The sequence below is a fragment of the Sebastes umbrosus genome, chromosome 15, assembly GCF_015220745.1.
Source record: "Sebastes umbrosus isolate fSebUmb1 chromosome 15, fSebUmb1.pri, whole genome shotgun sequence".
In the NCBI taxonomy this organism is placed as follows: Eukaryota; Metazoa; Chordata; class Actinopteri; order Perciformes; family Sebastidae; genus Sebastes; species Sebastes umbrosus.
The window spans coordinates 22,808,710-22,830,936 of record NC_051283.1 but is presented as its reverse complement, the minus strand read 5'-3'; the positions used below and the strand labels follow the sequence as shown (position 1 = coordinate 22,830,936).

The 22,227-nt window shown below is 37.9% G+C and overlaps 3 protein-coding genes across 4 annotated transcripts in view; all 3 read right to left on the bottom strand.

Annotated features, from left to right (window-relative positions):
* Positions 1-109, bottom strand: part of clk2a (CDC-like kinase 2a) — a 12,342-nt gene extending 12,233 nt beyond the window's left edge. Inside the window, exon 1 of the mRNA XM_037795241.1 lies at positions 1-109. This exon is cut by the window's left edge and continues 118 nt beyond it. The gene's annotated coding sequence lies outside the window, so the exon portion shown is untranslated.
* Positions 110-1,397: 1,288 nt separating this feature from the next.
* On the bottom strand, positions 1,398-8,104 carry LOC119503902 (histone-lysine N-methyltransferase SETDB1-B-like). Of its 2 annotated transcripts, none has more exons than XM_037795923.1 (11): positions 7,971-8,104; positions 6,574-6,748; positions 5,889-5,992; positions 5,309-5,754; positions 5,110-5,146; positions 4,797-4,964; positions 3,314-3,512; positions 3,112-3,185; positions 1,832-2,022; positions 1,608-1,722; positions 1,398-1,510 (listed from the first exon to the last, which is right to left on the bottom strand). In XM_037795923.1, the coding sequence occupies exons 2-11, from the start codon at positions 6,741-6,743 to the stop codon at positions 1,488-1,490; spliced, it is 1,527 nt and encodes a 508-aa protein (XP_037651851.1). In that variant the 5' UTR covers positions 6,744-6,748; positions 7,971-8,104; the 3' UTR covers positions 1,398-1,487. The 2 variants fall into 2 exon arrangements, with proteins under 2 accessions (XP_037651851.1, XP_037651852.1); XM_037795924.1 differs by having other exon boundaries at positions 4,797-4,961.
* A 1,393-nt stretch (positions 8,105-9,497) lies between these two features.
* setdb1a (SET domain bifurcated histone lysine methyltransferase 1a) lies at positions 9,498-17,213 on the bottom strand. Its single transcript, XM_037795472.1, has 8 exons — positions 16,854-17,213; positions 14,216-14,296; positions 13,468-13,815; positions 13,089-13,262; positions 12,261-12,462; positions 12,040-12,113; positions 11,216-11,406; positions 9,498-11,121 (listed from the first exon to the last, which is right to left on the bottom strand). Exons 2-8 carry the CDS (start codon positions 14,289-14,291, stop codon positions 11,011-11,013), a joined length of 1,176 nt encoding a protein of 391 aa, XP_037651400.1. The 5' UTR covers positions 14,292-14,296; positions 16,854-17,213; the 3' UTR covers positions 9,498-11,010.
* Positions 17,214-22,227: the final 5,014 nt, after the last annotated feature.

Sequence of the window (22,227 nt, the reverse complement as noted above, 5' to 3'; positions counted from 1 at the left end):
AGCAGCCAGCAGCCTTCAGTGGTAACGGCTCGTTCTGGTTCAGACTGGCGGCGCTAACGCCTCCCTGCAGCCTCACTGTGATACAGCCTCAGTGTGATACAGCCTCAGTGTGATACAGCCTCACTGTAATACAGCCTCAGTGTGATACAGCCTCAGTGTGATACAGCCTCACTGTAATACAGCCTCAGTGTGATACAGCCTCAGTGTGATACAGCCTCACTGTGATACAGCCCTGTGTGATGAACACAGACAACCACACAGAGAGAGGAGTTAGAGCAGGCAGCAGGCATAACTATAAATCATACTTTATAACAATAAAAGAAAATGACATGTTTGCCAAGTTTTGAGATAATATAAAAATGTGACTGATGGTGATATATTTAGCCTGCTTTATAATAAATAAATATGAAAATACCACTTTTTTTTACAATATGGGACCTTTAATGATGCAATAAAATACAAGTAACATTATATATATGCAATAAACTACAAGTAACATTATATATATGCAATAAAATACAAGTAACATTATATATATGCAATAAAATACAAGTAACATTTTATATATATATTTTATTATGTATGAACCTGAAAATGAGCACGATATGGGACCTTTAAGTCAGAATTTAACTCATAATTTTGAACGCTAAGTCAGCTTTTGACTTGTTAACCCTTTTTTTATTAAGTCTGACTTACCGGTATCTCCGAAATTTGAATTACTACCCTTTAATAATTTTAACATTATATCAATAATGTGAACTTAAGTCAAATTATTTCATTATTTTTGACTTATCTTCATTTTTTACTAACTTAGTTGTCAATTTTGACTTATCTTATTATTTGTGATTTTAATTTCATTATGTCCAACTTTTCATCCATTTATTTTTTCCTTGTGGAAATGGGCTTCCATAGTTTGCAGTTTGTAATATTCATGTACATCTAAAATAGATGCTGTTTTTAGTTCATAATTAAAATGAGCTTGATGAAAACAATATTTTTTATTTAAAAACACAAAAACTACAATATAAATACAGTTAAAATAGAAAAATGCAGTCTCTTCAGCCACTCCAAGGAGTTAGAATCTTCATCGGTACCTATGTGAGTCCCATCACAGCCCCCAGGGAGCAGCGTTGGGCTGTGATGCCATTTTTGGCTCCATGGCCACAGTTGGAATTGCAGATCCGGTGACACACGAAATGCTCCACAGTGACACGACCTGATAACACGCCACAAATATCGAGCATGTCTGATCTGAAGGGATTTTCTCCCGAGTACAGTCATATTGGCTATCAGATCTATAATGTAATACTATAGGTATAAGATAAATGTTCTCAACTGGCTCGGCCAGAGGATAACTCAAGTGAAGTGCTTGAGGAAGCCTGAGAAACTTTTTTTCCAGTGTATTCTTGGTGAGCAACTTTCACTGAATGTATGGGTCGCCATCTTGTAACACAGCATCCAGTTCTCTTAACACATTCATGGTCCCATCAGTGTGCCGACTTTGATGATTCTGAAGTATACAAGACAGAAGGGAAATACAGAAGAGAAATGTGAGATATAAGGGACTACTCGAATAATGATTATATTCGTTAAAGAATTTAATTTACCATTGACTTTGGGAGATTTATTATTCTGCCCCTTTTTCTTATTCAACTCCCTCAAACGAATCATGTTCTGCAAGCATGGGGAGCCTCGGTAGATCCACTCCTCACGTTTATCCGTCTAAGAGTGATGACACACAAACAACTATGAGTCACGCAATCTAAAAACAAATATAACACGGAAAAAAATAGTTAAAACTGTTTAAAGAATGATATTCACAGATACTGACCGAAACAACAACTTGTATCAAGCTGCCGATGATGGCCTTCACATCACACTTCTGCATCACTCCTTCAAATTCTATATTAATTCCCTGTCCAACCCTGTATTGGGTCTGGGGCGGGTAAGGCCACGCCTTCAAATACTCCTTCAAGAAATCCCTGTGGAATCCATGTGGAACATCGTCCAAAGGGTCCGTCACTGTCACAGGGAAAAGAAACAAACTGCTTATAACACAGTATAATCTGTGTACTACTGTTGGACAGGTGCAAGAACTTGGAGCTATGATTCCATTTTTAGGTCACCTGTTTAAAAATGTATCATAATGCTGCTCCATAGTTTATCATTTCTGTCATAAGCAGGCTAGCCTACTTGCTGATGGCAACAAATGCCTGTCTGATACAACCAGGTGAAGTGAAGATAAGTCGAGTTGACGACAACTGCGCTCGTTACTGTAAGCGCAATGGATCCTTCACGAGTAAAGAGCCAATACTTTATCAAGACATGTGTTCAAGCATGAACATATAACGGTTAAACATGTAGGAAAGTGATATTTCAATCTGCTCTGTCCATAGTCGCTCATCCACCGCCGCTGTTTACACAACCTAGCTTGGCTAATAGTTGTTACAAACAAGCTAAAACAAAAGCTGTCTGTATGTAGTCTAACTGTTTAACTTAGTTTACCACATATCTTAAAATTAGGCAAATTCTTGTAAACTTGGCTGGTGCTGAGACAAAGCAACCCCTCCTCTCTCTACCTGCAGGCAGTGAATCACATCAGCAGAGGGAGGAGGACAGAGGACAGGATGAATGACTGATGTCTGTGTTCTTCATTCTTTCTTAACTTCACTCGGAATATTATTTATTTTATTGACAATTTAGATTAGTTTCCAGAGAGATATTATAGTGACTGCTGTTGTAAACGTTACCGTTGCTGCTCTAGAAACAACATTTAGTTATATTTAAAATATTAAAAAAATCTAATGTTCTGAATTTCTTCTTTTAAAAAAAATTATATATTAAAAAGCAATTACTCAGTAATGAAAAAGAACCGACAAGAGTATCTATAAAGAACTGAACCCATACGGAGTATCGATAAGAGCGGCAGTATAATCCTAACGATACCCATCCCTAATTGAGATGCTGCACGTGCGCTGTTGTCAGTAAGCTTGTGCTTTCAAACAGTTTTCAAACTTGACCAAATGCATCTAACTTTCAGATCAGGCGACCTTGTGTCTGTAATAAATCTTCCAAACAATCTCGTCTGTGAATGAAAACACCCAAACTTACATGGTCTGCACACCAGGCGAAGTAAAGGTAAGCCAACATAGGCCGGCGTGTGATCATCACTGAAGACCAGGAAACTGGAGAATGAAAACACGTTTTTAAATCAAATCACACTTGGGCTAAAGCAACTGCATTTTTATCTAGGAAACTGTGACTATATTCACGTTTTAAACTGACTTTATCTTAATAAGTAATCCACACAAACCTCATACGGTTCTTTCTGCTGGGGAGCTCTCCCAGGATACCAGCGCAGAACTGGTACTGGTCAGTCTGACGCTTCATCAGCACACGAGCACCGACAAACAGCTGCTCCACCTTTGGCATGCGGTCAAAGGCGATATGGTGACCAGAGACTAGGCTCTTCCCCTTCTCCTCACTATGGATCTTGTATTTCAACCTAGTACCTTTTGCAAAAACAAACAGAACACTTCTAATAAGCAAAGCTCACTTCAAACAACGTCCTATCTCTGCAGCGGTAATCTGTGGTGGCTACATTTCATGAGCTAATTCTGCATCTTTGTTGTGGTACTGAAACTCTCTGCAAAAGATAAATGATGATGCACAAACTTGGCCGGCACTCAAGAACTTTGAGGAAGTTTGTAAATCCGTTGATGAAAGGGCCGTACATTATGGGCCTACAACTAAATCCCCAATAGTGCAGCGTTTACGTTTTATAACATTTACATATACACTGGGAAATTCCAATCATTTTCTTTAGGTTAAAACAAGTAACGTTACTTAACCTTTGCAAACAGCCTCCCTGTTTGTCCAGGGACAACAGAGGACGACAGAACCGCTAAAGGTCTCAACGAAATTGACATTTGACTGGCTGATAACTTGTATTGTAGGGGTAAACAGGCAGACAGCACAGTTTAATTATTATGATTAGACTTGATTAAAATGGTAAAACTATGAGTATTAAACAAGTATTCACACCGAAGACAGTAGGCTTTGCGAACATGCTACTCGTTTTTTGTGGGGAAAAAAACAGCTCAGTGTGGATGACCAAAACAAAAGGAAGAAAAGATGGGTTTTTCAAATGTATTTGTACTCGTGTGGAACTTGCCTCAGTCACAGGTTACACGTGAGAGTACTTCCAAACTATTGATCAAAATGTATTTAATACATTTAATCCTAAAAATGTACTACGATTTGTTTGCTCTGCTAGAATCCTGGTTACTCAACGAGCCAAAGTTGGGTGTGAGAAGACCGAGATGTGATGACTACTGGTACGACGGGCGGTGTGCTGTAGTGTACTGTATGTAATCACTGTTATTTTGTATTTTCTTAACAGCAGCTACTGTATGTGTCCAAGACAAATTTCCTTTGGGACAATAAAGTCTATCTTATCTTATGTAGATACACACCGAACATGGGACTGGATAGACTGCTCTAGTACTTAATGGAGTTTTTACACATTTTAAATGATTTTACTCGTTTTAACACGCCTGTGATCAATTTCATTTCACAACAAATTTTTGACGCTTGTTCTCTGTGAAGAGTTTGAGTTATGATATGAACTATATTTTATCGATTCCACAGATGAAAATTTGTTACATAAACACTATTTTTTGCTAGCTGAGGGACAACTGCACAATAAGAGCCCCATTAACAGACTAACACCTGTCAAGTTGAAGAGTTGAATGTGTTGCACTGCCGAGCAGATCTTTTTTTTTTTTTGTTCTTACCCTTTGTAATTATTTCCGTGATTTTCCCCTGCTGCCAGTTCATGGCTCTCTGTCTGGCCAGGACAGTCATGTCCACCTTGGGCTCTTCGTGTAGCACGCTAGGAGGGGTCTTGGTTCTAGCTTCTACAGGAGTTTGGAGAAGAGTAGTTACGAACACAGGGTATACTGCTGTCAGTGGGAAAGGAACACAATATGTTAATATCAACACTGATGCACTTGAGGTACATTAATTACTAGTCGTAGACATTTTCTCCTATATACTTATTTTGAAATGTAAAGAATAAAAGTTGCATCTAATACGCGATGACATTACCGTTGGTGTTTGCTGGCGGTGTGGATGTTTTCGTTACGTTGCTCATAGCATTGCCATTTGTACTGGCTGATAGTGTTGGTGCTTTTGTTACGTTGATCTTAGCAGTGGGATTGGCACTTCCTGGCAGTGTTGATGTTTGCGTTAAGTTGCTTTTAGCATTGCCATTTGTACCGGCTGGCGGTGTTGATGCTTCCGTTATGTTGCTCTGAGCATCTGTACTTGTGCTAGCTTGTCTAGTTGTGTGACTCACAGGTTTTTGATTCTGTTGATCTAGTTTTCTCCTCTTGTTTGACCAACTGTTATTACTTGAGAGGGAATAATCAGAATCACTTGAGTCATCTTGTGGTTCCCACTGCACATCAGAGCCCGAATGTGAGGATTCATCTTCACTGTCGGGATTCGGAGGCGTCGGAGGATTCGGAGGATTCGGAGGATTCGGAGGATTCAGAGGATTCGAAGGCATCGGAGGCGTCGGAGGACGTAAAGATCTGATCTTGCGTGAAGAAAGTCTGGTCAAGACCACCACTGGTTTTCTCTTTAGACTGACTCTTTTGCTATTATCTCTATGGAGGTTCTCACTGTACTGCAGCTTTGGTATCAGAGGAGTAGGGCCATTAGTAGTTGGAGGGCTGGGAACTGTATTTCCTACAAAAGAAAAGAGCAAAGGTCAAAGAAACAAACTAAAATAAGCCAGTTTGCGTTGCTGAAAATGAGTGAGCAATCAGCAACACACAAACCAAGAGTACATGTTTTCATTCACCCAATGATTTGCATCTTACCACATCCTGTTATGTTATCGTCATCATCAGAATCTGTGTCTCTGTATTTCCACCCCAGCAAAGAGTACTGTTTCTTCACAGTCGCTTCACATGCTGACACAGACCTGAAAGACATTAAACAACAGAGACAACATGAATCAAGCGAAGAACAGAGAGAAACACTGTACTTAAAGTACAAGGAAGGAACCGCCGGTACACTCTCCACTTTTAAATGAATAAAAGAAGTCAAGTTGACATTTTTAACACAAACATTTTGTTCTTTAATAGCTGACAGAAACGTAGGGACCAGGGCTGACCCGAATGTTTCGAATCTTCAACAGCTGCCATGATAATCGACAGGGATGCTCCGATCTGACTTTGCTGCATTCATATTCTGAGGTGTGTAGTTGTTTCTCCTGTTTATCAGTCCCCACTTTGTCTCTCAAACTTTGGTGTGGTTTAGGGTTCAGTTGTCTCAGTATTGCCACAATAGTCTCATCATATATTCTTTCCTTTCAATTTGCTATTTCTAGCAATCTAAATCAGCATGACAGCTGTATTCTCATTTACCACGGTAGATGACTCTACACACTGGGAGCAACATATGAGGGGTGACCAAACAAAACAACATGGTTGATTGTTGTCCAAAGGGCTTTTTACAACTGGTGAAAACAAGAGACATAGAGTACATATATATAACACTCACCGGCAGAGCCTCAGGAGCTGGGCAGCCTGTTTCTCCCTCTTTTCCAGCAGAGATTGCAGCAGATTGCATTTCTCCAACACATCTGAGATCATCAGTTTGTTCTTCCTCACCTTCCTTCTGACCCACTTTTGGAGCTCCTCTCTGCCCATCTGGATCTCATCACCCTCCATAATCACTGCAACACACAAGGGTTCAAATCATGTCAGCTAAAAGGTAACATAACGGATGGATGTGGACAACAGCCTTCTAGTATTAAAGGTCCCATATCGTGCTCATTTTCAGGATCATGCTTGTATTTTGTGTTTCTACTAGAACATGTTTACATGCTGTAATGTTAAAAAAAACAATTTTATTTTCCTCATACTGTCTGCCTGAATATGCCTGTATTCACCCTCTGTCTGAAACGCTCTGTTTTAGCGCATTTCGACGGAATTGCAACGAAATGCAACAGAATTGGGTTGCTAGGCAACAGCTTGGGTCCATGTATACTTCCTCCCAGCTGATGACATTCACATACACTGCAACCAGGAATAAACTGGGACACATTTAGAATGTTTACATTTAAATCTGTGTAAAGGGTCTAAATATTGTATATTTGTGACATCACAAATGGACAGAAATCCTGACGTGTTTAAAGGGACTGTTTGTTACTTCTTACACGTATAAATCACCCGGGTCGGTGTCCCATGCGCGCTCGTGTGTGGCTATGCTGTTCAGACAAGACTCCAACACAAACTACACGGAAGCACCAAAACCGCAAAGTTATATCTAGTGAAGCCCGTCTTGCAAAACAGTGTTGGCCGCGGTCGGAGGATGCAGGGGAGACCGTAGCTTTGGTCAAAGGTGTCGCTGTTAACAAGCATTTCTGATTCTTACAAACAGTCACTTTAAATCTGTGTTAAAGGTCTAAATATTGTATATTGGTGACATCACAAATGGACAGAAATCCTGACAGCATGTTTAAAAAGCAGAGTTTCTGAATACGGGCTGTGTGTATTTCCCTGTGGATTGAGTGTTTCAATACTTTCACAGTATTTATATAGGACTTAATTCTGCTTTATAATAAATAAACATGAAAATCTCACTATTTTTTTTTTTTACAATATGGGACCTTTAAGCTCTGTGCAAACATCATTCTGCAGAGTTCATGTCAAGCAAAACACAGTTTTTTAAGTAAAGTATAGTCTTAACGTTACTTCTCAACACACAACGTTACATTTAGCAGTGCCTGATGCTGTTTACATTATCAGCCTGGACTAAAAACAATACTCATTTAATAATATTCGAGACACATTAGCCAAACTCGTCGGTTAATCCTCGTCCATGAAGCATTTTCTGTTGTAAAAGTGAAGCAATTAGTATCCTAAAATACTAAAAGATAAGGCAGACAATCTTACCTATTGTGTCGCATGCTCTTCTTCTTCTTTTTCTTCTCCCCCCCACTGTACGAGAGTGCGTTACTCTCTCTTTGGTGTTTATTGGCGGTTGGCAAACCAGCTTACAGGTGCATTACCGCCACCTACTGGACTGGAGTGTGGAGCAGTGGATTGGCAGGAAAAAAATAATTAATTAAATTAAAATAAATAAATAAAATAAATAAAATAAATAAAATAAATAAAATAAATAAAATAAATAAAATAAATAAAATAAAACATTCATTCTTGCCTATGTCTATTAATCTCCTCAACAACTCGTAACATAAAGCTATCATAATGGCAGTGCAATATGGTTAGACAGTGCAATATGTTAAGTAGGGACAGTGCAATATGTTGCATCTGTGTAATACTGGGCTATTGTCTGTGCAATATGGGCAAGACGGTAGACGGTGCAGTGCAAAAAAGCTATGAAAACAATGAATGTATGCAATATCTTCAAAGTTTTTAAGTGAGCTCATTGTCGTACTCGCGTGTTTTTCTTTTTTATTTATTTTATGTTGGATTTGTTTTATTTCTGTTGTCCTTTTTCATGTTTGGCACTTCTTTTTGTTTATGTTTTTGCTATTCTTCAATAAAAACTATTTAAAAATAATAATAATAATATTATTATTATTATTATTATTATTATTATTATTATTAATAATAATCTAATTTCATGTGTGTTCCTGCATTGTTACTGGTGTCATTTTGTTCTACATTGTGCTCCCCAATGTTTCCATCAGGGTTGTTTCCATATGTTGTGGTATACTTTCATGTATCAGGGTGTCTTCAATCATATATATCATGTATTTTATACAGCTAATGTTAATCTTACATAAAAAAAAATTGTGTTCAATGCACCATTCAAGCCAAAATACAAGGGCTTTTGTCCTCCGTATAAATTGCAGCCGTAACCTTCGGGTGAACTGCCAAGCTCAGCAGTGTACAATCTTTCTGGCATAAGCTAAAAGTACAAGGCCGAGTGTGGGAGTGAGAATGGCATGTGGCCAAAATGTGTAAATCTGTCTGAAGGGGCCTTTGTTTGTACTCCAAGATCAGACGTTCTGCAAACGAGTGAGATTTTGGCAGTGACAGACGTTGCCCAAGTAGATAGTAACAGGTGACATCATGGGTGAGATAAAGGAAATCATTGGGAAGGAGAGATGATGAAAATGTCAGTCTCCACCCAGAGTGACAAAATATAAAAAAGGTGTGTTCGTTCAGTTCTTTTGTTCCAGAACAAATTGACTCGTGTTTATTTTGGTGACAGAATAAACTCCCTTTGCATCAAACTCTGCAACTTCTCCAGTGCAATTTTTCAACCTGTTTTTGAAGACGCCAATAGATTTTAATAAAGACAAAGTGTTGAAGAGAAGAAGTTTGGTCTTTTGCCGGCCCGGACGGCTTGCAGTCCTTCAACACATACTTTCATCTCTGTCAAACTGTCTAGGAGTGATGGATGAGCAAGACACTTTTAAGTGCTAATCATGAGCCTGTTATGAAAATGAATCCCTATTAAAAGCAGCTTTAATTCAATTTTCAGGAAAGTGAGTTCTGCAGTCAAACATTCAATACATTTCAGTGCTCAAAAGACAAATTCCTATTTTAATGTCAAATGAAATGCCACATGTTCTGGCTCCATTGGTCTTTTTAACTGAATCTTTTAGTGGAGTTTATGTTTTTTCTCTGTTTCTCAAACTAAATTTGGTTTGGTTCTTTTTTGTTTACAATCTTTAAAAAAAAAAAAAAAAGATATATCTTAAAGTAATATTGTACAGTACATACAAACATCTACACATATGTAGACTTTCTAAAAAAAACCTAAAAAAAAATATTTTTTTTTTTTAGAGGACTTAATTTTTTCCATTTCAAAATGTTTCTTGTTTCAAAACTTGTATTTATTTGTATTTTTGTTTTATTATGTATAAGTGCAGGAACGTTTTCAATATGACAATTTAATTGTGATAATTACAGATCATGGAGAGCTTACAATAACCTGCATGTTCTCATCTAAAAACATTATTACATCATTGTATTTCAAAATGAGTTCATGTACATGGTTCACAGTAAATCGCCAATAAGCCCGCCCTTTTTGCAGGTTTGGGCTTAAGGACTTGTTGCTCTGACAACAGATCCTGATAGAAATAAAGCCAACTTCGAAGAACCAAAAGATCCAGACTCAAGTCAAACTGTCAACATTTTAATCTGGATAACTCGTCATTCACGTATGAAGAACCGCGCCCAGATATTAATGATTTACAAGACTGAAAACAAATACCTTGAACTTGAAGCAGTTCAGCATATTTGATAGAGATGATGCACCTACATGGTTGAATGCACCTATTGTAAGTCGCATCGGCTGAAAGCATCAGCTGAATAAATGTCATCTAATGCAAATAGGATATATCAAAATAAAATAAAAAAACTGAAGGATATTAAACAAAAAATATTTACAGTGATGTCCAACTCTGTCATTCCAGCTTCCCAAAACTAAACAACATCCACCCTAGCAAAACTCAAAATATGATGTAGCATCTTTGCAAAATGTTCCAACAAATATCACCTCAAGTATTTCAGATAGAAAGTCTGCAGTAAATGCACACTGTCAACAATTAAACACAAGAAGATGCTAATAATCTAATAATCATGTCGGCAACATGATCACTTGCTTATTTGAACTCACAGCCGCTTGAATATACTGTCAAAAGTTGCTGTGAGGTAAATTCACAACAAACTGAAAATGACAATTGTTCGCTATGTTTTAACGGTGCAAAACTTAAGTTGGAAAAACAATAATCCACCAAGTAACTATATCTGCACATATGTGCAACAACTTAAGTTTTTAACAAAAAAAACCCAAAGAAAAACAGATTGGAACAAATGTCGAACTTGCGTCATTCATGTGTGATCCTCACGTAAATTGCAAATGTACTTTTGAGCTGAAATAGTTCAGTTAATGTTTCCTAAAAAACATTTTTAGATTCCAGAGCCATATTATAATCCTCTCTGTGTCTGTGGGCTTTTAGTCAGAATCATCGGTGACCTCTTCCGCTCCTTTCATTTCCAAAAATCTAGCCATGTGTTCAAGTCGCATGGAGCCTCGATGGATCCACTCCTTATGTTGATTATTATCCTGAGAGTGACAAAAACAACCGCATTATACCACAGAGATTTAAACAAACATGACATTAATAGTTTAAACAACAGCGGTGTTGAATGATACTGACCTGAAAAAGAACCTGCATCAAGCTGCAGTCGACCACCTGCACCTCACATTTCTGCTGGCTTCCATTTAACTCGACATTAAGGGTCTGTCCAGCTCTGTACTGGGTTAAATGTGGGTACGGCCAGTCCTTCAGGTACTGTATTATGAAAGACTTGTGAGGGCTGTCTGGAATATCGTCTAGGCCATTCTCCACTGTCAAAAAAGCAAAAGCAAAGAAAAAGTGTGTCACTCTTCTTACTGAAATCACTGGCAGTACAATAGTAGTTATAACTGTGCATCTCAATGGGGGCAAAGATTTGGAGGCTTTGATTCTTTGTGGGGTCAGCCAAGCTTGAAATGTATGCACTCTGTCGCTTCGGATGAACATGTTCACCACATAACATGATGTTTGCACGATACATTTTGTGTATCCCAAATCAAAAATGCATACTAATTCTAAACAGGTAGGCAGGCAGGCAGAGACTCCGGCCCTGGAGACCAAAGCTACGGTTTCCCCTGCGTCCTCCGACCGCGGCCAACAATGTTTTGCAAGACGGGCTTCACTAGATAGAACTTTGCGGTTTTGGTGCTTCTGTGTAGTTTGTGTTGGAGTCTTGTCTGAACAGCGTAGCCACACGCGAGCGCGCATGGGACACCGACCCGGATTGATTTATACGTGTAAGAAGTTACAAACTGTCCCTATAAGAAAATATAATTTTTGTATACGAACTGCTAAAACAGTGTACTATGACAGTAAGTATGACGTATATACTGTATAGATTTAGTATGTAGTATGGATTTGGGATGCAGCGGTTACATGTGCACAATACAACAGGCCAAACTTACGTGGTCTGCACACCAGGTGAAATAAAGGTAAACCAACGTAGATCGGCGTGTGATCATCCATGAAGACCAAGAACCTGGAAAATGAAAATGTTTTACATCAAATCAAACCTTTACCAAAGCATTTTGATTTTCTATAAAAGGAGGTATTAGCTTCTTCTAACAATAAGTACAACTTCTGGTGGTTCATACATGTAGGGATAAAAACTCATTCAAACCCGCACCTTAAGCGGTTCTTTCTGCTGGGGAGCTCTGCCAAAACACCAGGCCGGAACCGGAACTTGTTATCTTGACACCTGACCACCACCCGAGCACCGACGTACAGCTGCTCCAGCTTCGGTGTGTTGTCAAAGGCGATGTGGTGGCCAGACACTAGGCTCTTCCCCTTTTCTTCAAAACAAACTTTGTACTTCAACCGTCCATCTTCTGAAAAACACAAAATTTCAATGAGTGAAATCATCAGTGTCATTTTTTGCTTCATTGTGTAGTTCATTTGAAATTAATTACAGAAGTGCAAAACACTGTTCACATGAACATATACTGTTATATCTGTATGTGAGAAATGTGGCAGCTACATTTTGGTGTATAAAAACAACCTACGAAAATGAAAATTATCTAGAGCTTCTACTAACAATTAGTTTTATCGATTAACCTGTCAGTTCTTTTTTTGATTAATCAGTTGTCATTTAGTAAATATAATAGTTAGAAAAAGACCCCACCACATTTTCCCAGATTCCAATGACACGTCTTCAAAATAGCATTTTTTTGATATTCAAACTCATTCAAAACTATGTAAACTAGTATAAAACACATTTTAGGAACTGGAACAAGCAAATGTTTAGCATTTGACACAGAGGCACATGATTTTTTTCAATTACCTGTCTCATGCACTACTGTCAGGATATAGTGACTTTAGTGAGTTTTATAAAAAATAACGTTTTAAAATCACATTTGCTCCATTTCTACCCACTGCAGCTTTAAGTAAAAACCCAAGTGTTAGGTACATACTGAGCACAAAGTGCAACTTCCTGCCAAAAAGATACATTTCTTACCCCTTGTTACTAAATCCACTATTTTTCCCCGTTGCCATCTCATGGACCTTTTCCTGGCCAAGACTATCGTGTCCACGATGACCTCTTGATCTGGCAAGTTAGGACGGACCTTCGTGGTTTCATTTGAGCAATGGGCAAACGCCGACGACACTATTACAGGGGCTGGTTCTGGCACTGTGGAAAAAAAACACAAAATGTGTACATTAAAACGTATGAGTTTGAGGGATAGTAAAATATGAATGACTGGTCATGGGAATAATAAGGGAAATAAATATGACCTTAATGTCACATTTAAAAATTGTCATTATGTGAGTGGCGATTAATTTGATATTTTCCTCTGTGAGTGATAGTGGTGTTCATGTTCAGGTCATGGCATTACCGTTGTTGTTGTTTCTACTACTACTACTGCTGCTGCTGGTGTGTGGTGCAGTAGGGTGTTTTCCAGTTTTCTTTTTATCTTTTGAGAGGGAGAAATCAGATCCACTTGAATCATCTGGTTCCCACTGCATATCAGAATCAGAGCTGCTGAGGGAGTCGTCTTCGCTGTAGAACTGCTGAGGCGTTGGTGGTCGCAGAGCGCTGATCTTATATTCCGGGAGTCGGGTCAAGACTACCACTGCTCTTTTTATCACACTGAGAGAGTCAGAACCGTAATACAATTGTGTCTCCTTGCTTGGAGTTTCACTCGTGGAAGGAACGGACTCACAAGGGGAATCTGACATATTTTCTGCAAAGAAGAAAGCATTGCTGAAATTGTGGCTTGCAATAAACAAAAAAACTGCAGCATAGGTTATTGTGTTCTCGAGCTGCAACGATTAATCAATGAAACCATTAATTGTAAATTAACGGCAACTATTTTGATAATTGATTAATCGTTTGAGTCGTTTTTCAGGCAAAAACGCCAAATATTTGCTGGTTCCAGCTTCTCAAATATGTGTGTTTTGGAGCTTGAATGTATCATATATATGGTTTTGGACTCTTATAATTTAAGGACACAACTTTTTCATAGACAAGACAAATAATTGCCAATAAATGCAAAGAATGTCCTTTATGGATAACAAGGTTGAACTTGAACTTGGTAAAAAGCTACAATGTTTATTTTTCATTTAATGCAATTATGTGCTTACCATCACCATCAGATTCAGTCTTTATCTTGATTTGTACTCTCTCTGGCATTCTCGTCTCCATCTCGTCCACCTCCATGACCACTGCAACACACACACACACACACACACACACGATATAAATTAGGAGTTTGAACTCCAGTAGATACACACACACACAATATAAATTAGGAGTTTGAACTCCAGTAGATACCTCATATCGTTTGAGTAGCAGTGTAAGGTGTAAGGGCACAAATTGCACATTAGATCAGGACAATTATATTTACATGGTCAGTAAATTGTCTGATATTATCTTATATCATTTTAGCTAATGTGTGATTATCTGCTTTTGTTTTTGTTGTCATTTAAGGAGGACAGAACCTGCCAAAAAATAATATTATTATTCCTGTTGTCGCTGAGAAGTGCATTTTCGACAGTATCGGATGTTCCCACTCTGAATGAGCTAAAAAGAAATGTGTAAAAAAAAGTGCAAAGAAAAGAATACAGAAATAAATAAGGGGTGAATGGCAAAGAGAAAATCGTGCAGATATTGATAAATGCATAAATACATGCATTAAAAAAAAAAGATAATAAAAAAATAATAAATGCAAAAATGAATAAAGAAATGTAAAAATAAAAAAAATAAACACATAAATAAATAAAAGGTAAAATTAAACAAGAGTAAATAAACAAGGGAATTAAAACAAAGATAAATAAATAAAGAAGCAAATTAAAACAGAAATATCAATTTATGTCACATTTTATCAATTAATTAAAGGATACATTGTTAATATTATTTTTACTACATTTTATGACATTTATTTAATCATCAAGTCATTTAGTTATTTATTTATTTTGGCAAGTTCCGTCCTCCATAGTCATCAGCACCCATATACAGTAGTGTAGTGTTTACACAGGTATACGGAGTATATCCACCTCTTTTTCTGTCAGTTTAAGACCTATCAGCCAAAAAAAACACTGAAATACATAGGAGTATACCCACATTCTCATTAGTGATCTACCCATCTACCAAACAGAATAAACCCACTTCTCCAGGGACCACTACACCACTAATGCACTATACTCATTTTTAACAGTCTCTTCTGCACTATATTCACTTTTTTTAATAGTCATGTATCACAGCTGTTACCCTGCACTATATTCAGTTTTAGCTGTTTTCTTATTCATCTTGTATTTTTTATATCTGGTATATTTTTTTGAACTTTGTACAACTAACTTTTTTACTGCGTTTTTACTAACATGTTTTTGCACTATGGAACTGTGAAGCTGGAAACTTGAATTTCCCTCAGGATCAATAACGTTACTATCTATCTATCTATCTATCTATCTATCTATCTATCTGCCTACACATAGCCTAAAACTAACAGTAGAGATGCTCTGATAATAAAATATAAAACAAGAAATACCAAGTATTAGCTGCTATTTCCTGACACTAGCTGCTCCTGATGATTTTTTTTTTTTTTTTTACAGTAAAACCAAAATCTTGAAACTATATTACTATACTATAAAATATGACTAACTGTTAACTAACTTCTTATACTGCATGTTGACTGCATAATAAACAGCAGGTAATAGTTATGATGAGGAAGATGTCACATTTTGACTGTTTTTAATGGCATTCAGTGGACATTAATCGCATGAGATTACCACATGAGCTTTGGTGTGTTTTGACTTATTTGTTTATGTATTTATTTGTTTTGCACAATTTAAGACTATACAACATAACAACAAAAAAAAAAGAATAATATACAGTGCCGGAAGAGGCAAAAAAAAACACTGGGTTTATCTGAAGCCTCCACCTAGAGACAAGATTAATATAAAGAAATAATATGACTACATAATAGTGATAACAAACTATTATAAACAAGATATACTGTATATATATATATATATATATATATATATATATATATATCAATAAATCAGTAAATATATTTTTAAAAATACAAGTGTGTGTGTGTCTGTTATGTACATGCAAATTCAAACTATTTAGTTTAATTTTAATAGCCAGCTCAGTATGGCAACAAAAGTTATGATTTTTTAGTTATAATATGAGTTATAAAGTGCAATTTCCAGTATTTATTGTTTATTTATTTTGCAAAATTTAAGACTACACATCATAACAAAAAAAAATAAATGAATAATAAAAAGTGCAGGAAGAGGCTAAAAACCCACTGGGCTTATCTGAAGCCTCCACCTAGAGACAACATTAATATAAAGAAATAATATGACTACATAATATATATAAATAAAATAACAATAACAAATCAGTAAATATATAAAAAAATACAAGTGTGTGTGTGTGTTTCATTCTAATAGCCAGCCCATTATGGCTACAGAAGTTATGATTTTTTAGTTATAATATGAGTTATAAAGTGCAATTTCCAGTATTTATTGTTTATTTATTTAGCCAAATTTAAGACTACACATCATAACAAAAAAAATAAATGAATAATATAAAGTGCAGGAAGAGGGTTTATCTGAAGCCTCCACCTAGAGACAAGATTAATATAAAGACATAATATGACTACATAATAGTGATAACAAAACAATCAACTTATTTATATTAACGTTATCTAACAATCAGAAATAACGTTATATCACTTGTAACACTCTAATACATGAACCAAAAACAACTTACCCGCTGTTGTCACCTGGATATCAGCTTCACAGTAAACAACAGTTTAGCAACAACACGATGTACGTAGTTATTTAACGTGTTGCTAAGATACAAGGAGACGTTAGGTTAACTGAAGCTAACTGAAGCTAACTGTTAGCTCTCAGGCTAGCACTGAAAACAACAACAAACGTTGAAACGGACGCAGTTTAAACCACCGTTTTGATTTTGTTTCACGACTGTTATGAAAATTATGCAAAAATGAATTGCTAATATGTTCTGCTAACGCTCTATATTAAACAATATTTGCATAAAACCGCGCCAGCTTCCTCCATTTTACACTTTTGTTGCGTTCTAGCTGCTGCTTCTTCTTCGTTGGTCTTTATTGAAGGTTGGTTAACCAGCTCTGAGGTGCATTACCGCCACCTGCTGGTCTGGAGTGGAAGGATGGATCTGGGTTATAAACCAGTGGTCACAGTGGACACTCAAAATTGTATCTCATAAAAATCAGAGGTTATACGACATGCAACAGTTTACTGTACAAAATGTAGTTTTTTAATTTTATTTTCAATGAGCAAGACATCAACTGCAGTCCCAATTTCCCCTCAGGAATAGGATCTATACAGCTGCACAGATCGGTGTAGGCCAAAGAAGATGGTTTAGGTCAGGGGTCAGCAACCTGCGGCTCCGGAGCCACATGCGTCTCTTTAGCTCCTCTCCAGTGGCTCCCTGTGGATTTTTTAAAAAAATTAGTGGCAATGAATAACTGTTTTTTTGCTTTCATTTTCAATTTTATTTATCATTGTTGTAGGTCTATGGTACGACGGTACGACAGAGTATTAGGGCTACATTGAGTATAAAAAAAAAATCGGAGATTTCGAGAATAGAGTCATAATATTATGAGAATAAAGTCATACGTTTTTAAAGTAGTAATTTTATGTGTTATTTTCCTTTTTTTCTGATAAAGTTATGACTTTTTTCTCGTAATATTATGACTTTATTCTGGAAATCTCTGATTTTTTTTTCCCTCAATGTGGCCCTAATACTCCATAGTACATTTGCTCTATGGCCCTCACTGCATTAGACTTATATATTATATACTTAGACTATAAACTGTGTTACCTTCATCACAATAGTCAAATGTTTTGCGGCTCCAGACAGATTTTTATTAATTTATTTTTTGCCTAAAATGGCTCTTTTGATAGTAAAGGTTGCTGACCCCTGGTATAGGCCTAAGAAGATGGTTTAGGTCTATTCAGAGAAACACATTTGGTAGCAATGCTGCTATTCTATGGACAGATTATGAGACGGTGGTCCCCTGGTCACAGACATGTAAATTACTTTACTATTTTTTTAATGTAAAAATAGGCTTATTGTCTATGTATACACAGTGTAGCTGTATGAAAAAATAAAGAAATATATAAAAAAATATATATATATACAATTGCTCCTAAGATTAACTTAATATTAAAGGTGCTATTGATAACATTCATAACATTCAGCCACTAGATGTTGCATTTTCCCTCCCCCGTTCCATTGTAGCCTATTTACTTCACAACAAGTCATTGCCAGGCACTTACTGTCACAGTAACTGAAAACCCAGAGAGATACCACATGATACCAATGTTGTTTTACTATTGGCTCACTCGCCTTGATAGAAGTGGGGACCAAACGTCAGATATCTTCCACAGAGAAAAAAAAAAAAACATTCATTTTGGACCCGCCAAAATCTTTGAAATGATAAATTCACAGTCATAATATTTATTTTCAGGAAAAGCTGTACCTTTATTCTGCACCTTTCTAAAGGCTCTGTTGTTGTTGTTTTTGTTGTTTTTTTATATTTGTCTTCATAAAAAGGTTATGAATAAGACCTTTAACAGACTCAGATCATTATCAGGAGCAAATAAACGTGACAAGGACACTGTTATTTTCGACTGAACTCTTTGACTCTCCGGCTGGGTCAGGTCTCTTGACGCCTTGGGCCCCTGGGAGTGTAACCTACCCATGGGTTATTTGAAAGGTATTTAAGTCAGAAACACTCACACACAACCTGATACATGTCTTGTGATTTCCATGAGAGTGTAGCTGAAAGATGACTCCTTTTTGTTCAGAAGTGGCCTGACTCCTGTATGTGATGTAGACTTCATAAAAATGCATGATCTAATACAGCAGTGAGAGTCCTGCAGATTCCTGTTACTGACTGATTTCACCCTCCTCTCTCTCTCTCTCTCTTTCTCTCAGGTGATCTGCTCCTCCTGGTAGGTGGAGGTGGAGATGGAGCCGTAAGGATCCACCACAGTCTGGGCACAGCGCACCACCGTCACCAGCAGGAAGAAACACAGGATGAAGAGGAAGAAGAGAGCAAAGCCCAGGTCCACGTCCACTTCAAACTGCGGCGGGGGAGGGTGAGGAGCCTTGTCCATGTGGGCGATGATGACTGTCTGCTGATCCTTCTTTAACTGTTTCTTCCTCAGTTCAGCACCACCACACTAGGAGCAGGACAGGCGTGTGCACAGGAGCTCCTGAGATGTTGGTGATTAGGCTGCTTCATGCCGGAAAATGTGACCCCACCGTACCTGTGCAATAAATGAGGCAAATATGTGACAGAAAACACACATAACTAAATTGTTAAAAAGCATAAATGTATTTTAATATTTTTACTTTAAAGATATATTCACAAAACTCTTAGAGAAAAGCGAAAGATAGGTACAGTGGGGTCACATTTTCTGCCGACAGCCGACAGAAACGGTGACCTCATGTGTTGCTGGCTCTCTGCGGTCACAGATTTTGGTGCAACACCGAAAATACAAATCAGAAAGACAGACAAAGATTAAAGAGGTTACAGTTTCTGAATGCAGAGACAGCACATAGGACTTTAAGCATGGTGTTCATCATCCCGGTGGCCTAGTGCATAACTGCAACTTCCCTGTTGATTCTGATCAGGGATCTTGTTGCGTGTCATACCCTCCCCTCTCTCCTATTTTCAAGGGCTGTAGTTATTTTCATTACCGATTAATCTTCCGATTAATTTCTCGACTCAATTATTAATTATTCGGTGTGTAAAATTACCACCACAATATCCTGGAACGCCAAGATATTGTCTTCAGATTGCTTATTTTGTGCAACCAACAGTCCAATAACTGGGAGATATTTGGTTTACTATCACATAAAACAAAAAAGATCAGTGCAAAATGCTCCGTTTTCTAGGAGATGAAACCAGAGAATGTTTGATTGTTTTTGCTGGAAAAATGACTTAAATGATGAATTGGTTTTCAAACCATAAGCTGAAACACTTTCTGTCGATTTACCATGAGATTAATCATCTAATCTTTTCAGTTCTACTGCTTTTATATTGAACACACACAACATATTGTTGTGGGATATTTAGTACTCAGTGTTCATCATTTTTCTCCCTGGTTGTTATTTAGAGGACAACAGCAAAGCCTGTCAGGTTTTAACAAAACAGATAGATTAGGTCTTTCTAATTTAATCGTGAAAACTTTATGGGAAGAAGCAGTTATTGCTTATATTGTTTAACCAGACAAATTCAGCATTATCACGGGATCATGGAGTAGCTTTAATAAAAGCTGACAGCAACACATGAACTAGAGAACCATATCAGAAAAAAAAACCTGAAGAAACTTTATGATTTCAAACTCACCATTCTGCATGGTCACCATGTTGTTTGTTGCTGCAGTGTCTCCACCACCCATCCATCCATCCAAACCTTTGAAAAGCTTTCATAGCATCTCCGTCTCGGCTCCCTCCGAGTTTCCTTATTGCTCGAGTTACATAAGACAGTCATCAGTTACCAAAGGCTTTACTGTCCCCCCCTTCTCGTGATCATCCAGGAAAAATGAGCAGCCCACAAATTAGCTTCCTGCACACACACACACACGCACACACATGCACACATGCAAGATACACAAGCATACACTTGCACCTTGGCGACCTCCCCCTGGCGTGTAAAGCCTTTATTAATACTTAAGCAGGAATTGAATAACGGTCTACACAGTTCACAAGTGAATCAAACACCCCACAGCTTTTGTTCTCCTGTCACAAGGACCTCCATCGCTGTCACCAATTAGACTTCACACCACTAGAACTCAAGCACCTCAGGCGACACTGAGCTTATTCATTACACAAGGCCGAAAAGGCAACAAGGGGAGGAGGGAAAACGTAATGTGAAAGGAAAGGCAAAGATTTAAAGAGGAGGAGTAAGACTGGACACAGAAGAGGGGGGGAAAGCCCAGACGTTGGGGCAGCAGAAACAGGAGATGCATTTAGCAATTAAATTGCAGAGCCAGATGCGAGAGCTGGGTGGAAATTGACCCTGCCGCTTTAAAATGGAGATTGTTACAGTGATGCTGCCAGTGACAAGAACAGTGTGGAGGCACCGGGGTAAAGTGATCCCATTCCATATGCAATTAGCCAAGAAGGCCTTTTAGGCGGCCGCCAAAATACTGTAAGGGGAAAGTGGCAGAGGAAGGAGGAAGAAACAAGAACTGGTTTCTTTTTATAATGGATGGAAAAAGAAGCTCTCGAGCTTTAAAGTTGGACGAAGGCCAACTCTTTCACTCCAAGATGATTATAAAGGCATTTTTGGCAACGGCCCGCCTCCCAAAAGTGTGCCAGCCAGGTGTGTCACCATTACACTGTGCCATCTGATATAGTAATAGCTCCATGGTGCCTTCAGGTCTACCCTACACCAGCGGAACCGATGACTGATGGATGGCGAACGCGATGCCAGACTGCGTTTGCTCCTCTTCCGCGGTGACCGAATATCTACTCCGAGACGAGTGTGTTTATGTTGGTGTCACGCTGAGAGGCACATTCATCAGCTCCTGGATTATAGGCTTGTGTGTCTTTTGGTTGTTCAGTCCCAAGAATCACAGAATTGTTGTTCTCAAAATGTCAAGGAGGAATTAGGACAATCAAATGCCACGGATAAGATATTTTTCATATACACAAGGAGTTTACAGCTACAGTGTGTAGGATTTGGCGGCATCTAGTGGTATGGTTGCACATTGCAACCAACTGAGTACCCCTCCGCTCATTACTCCCTTTCCAAGACTGCGGTAACGTGAGCCACCGAGTGCAAAACCAAGGGCCATCCTTATCATAATTACACAACTTTATTAGCAGCGAAAGTCAGACGGCGGCTGGCGGTGCCACGGTTTAGCACTCTGCAGCTCATATTACCGCAGTTTCATAAGCATGTTGGAGAACTATGGTGTCCTTCAGGTAACGTAAACACGTGAAAGGCTCTCTCTAGAGCCAGTGCTTGGTTCGTCCGTTCTGGGCTACTGTAGAAACATGGTGGACTCTGTGAGTCCGTAAGAGGTACGAGGTATTTTTAGAAACTATTTATTGGAATTCTTAATTTAGGTGTTGTTCC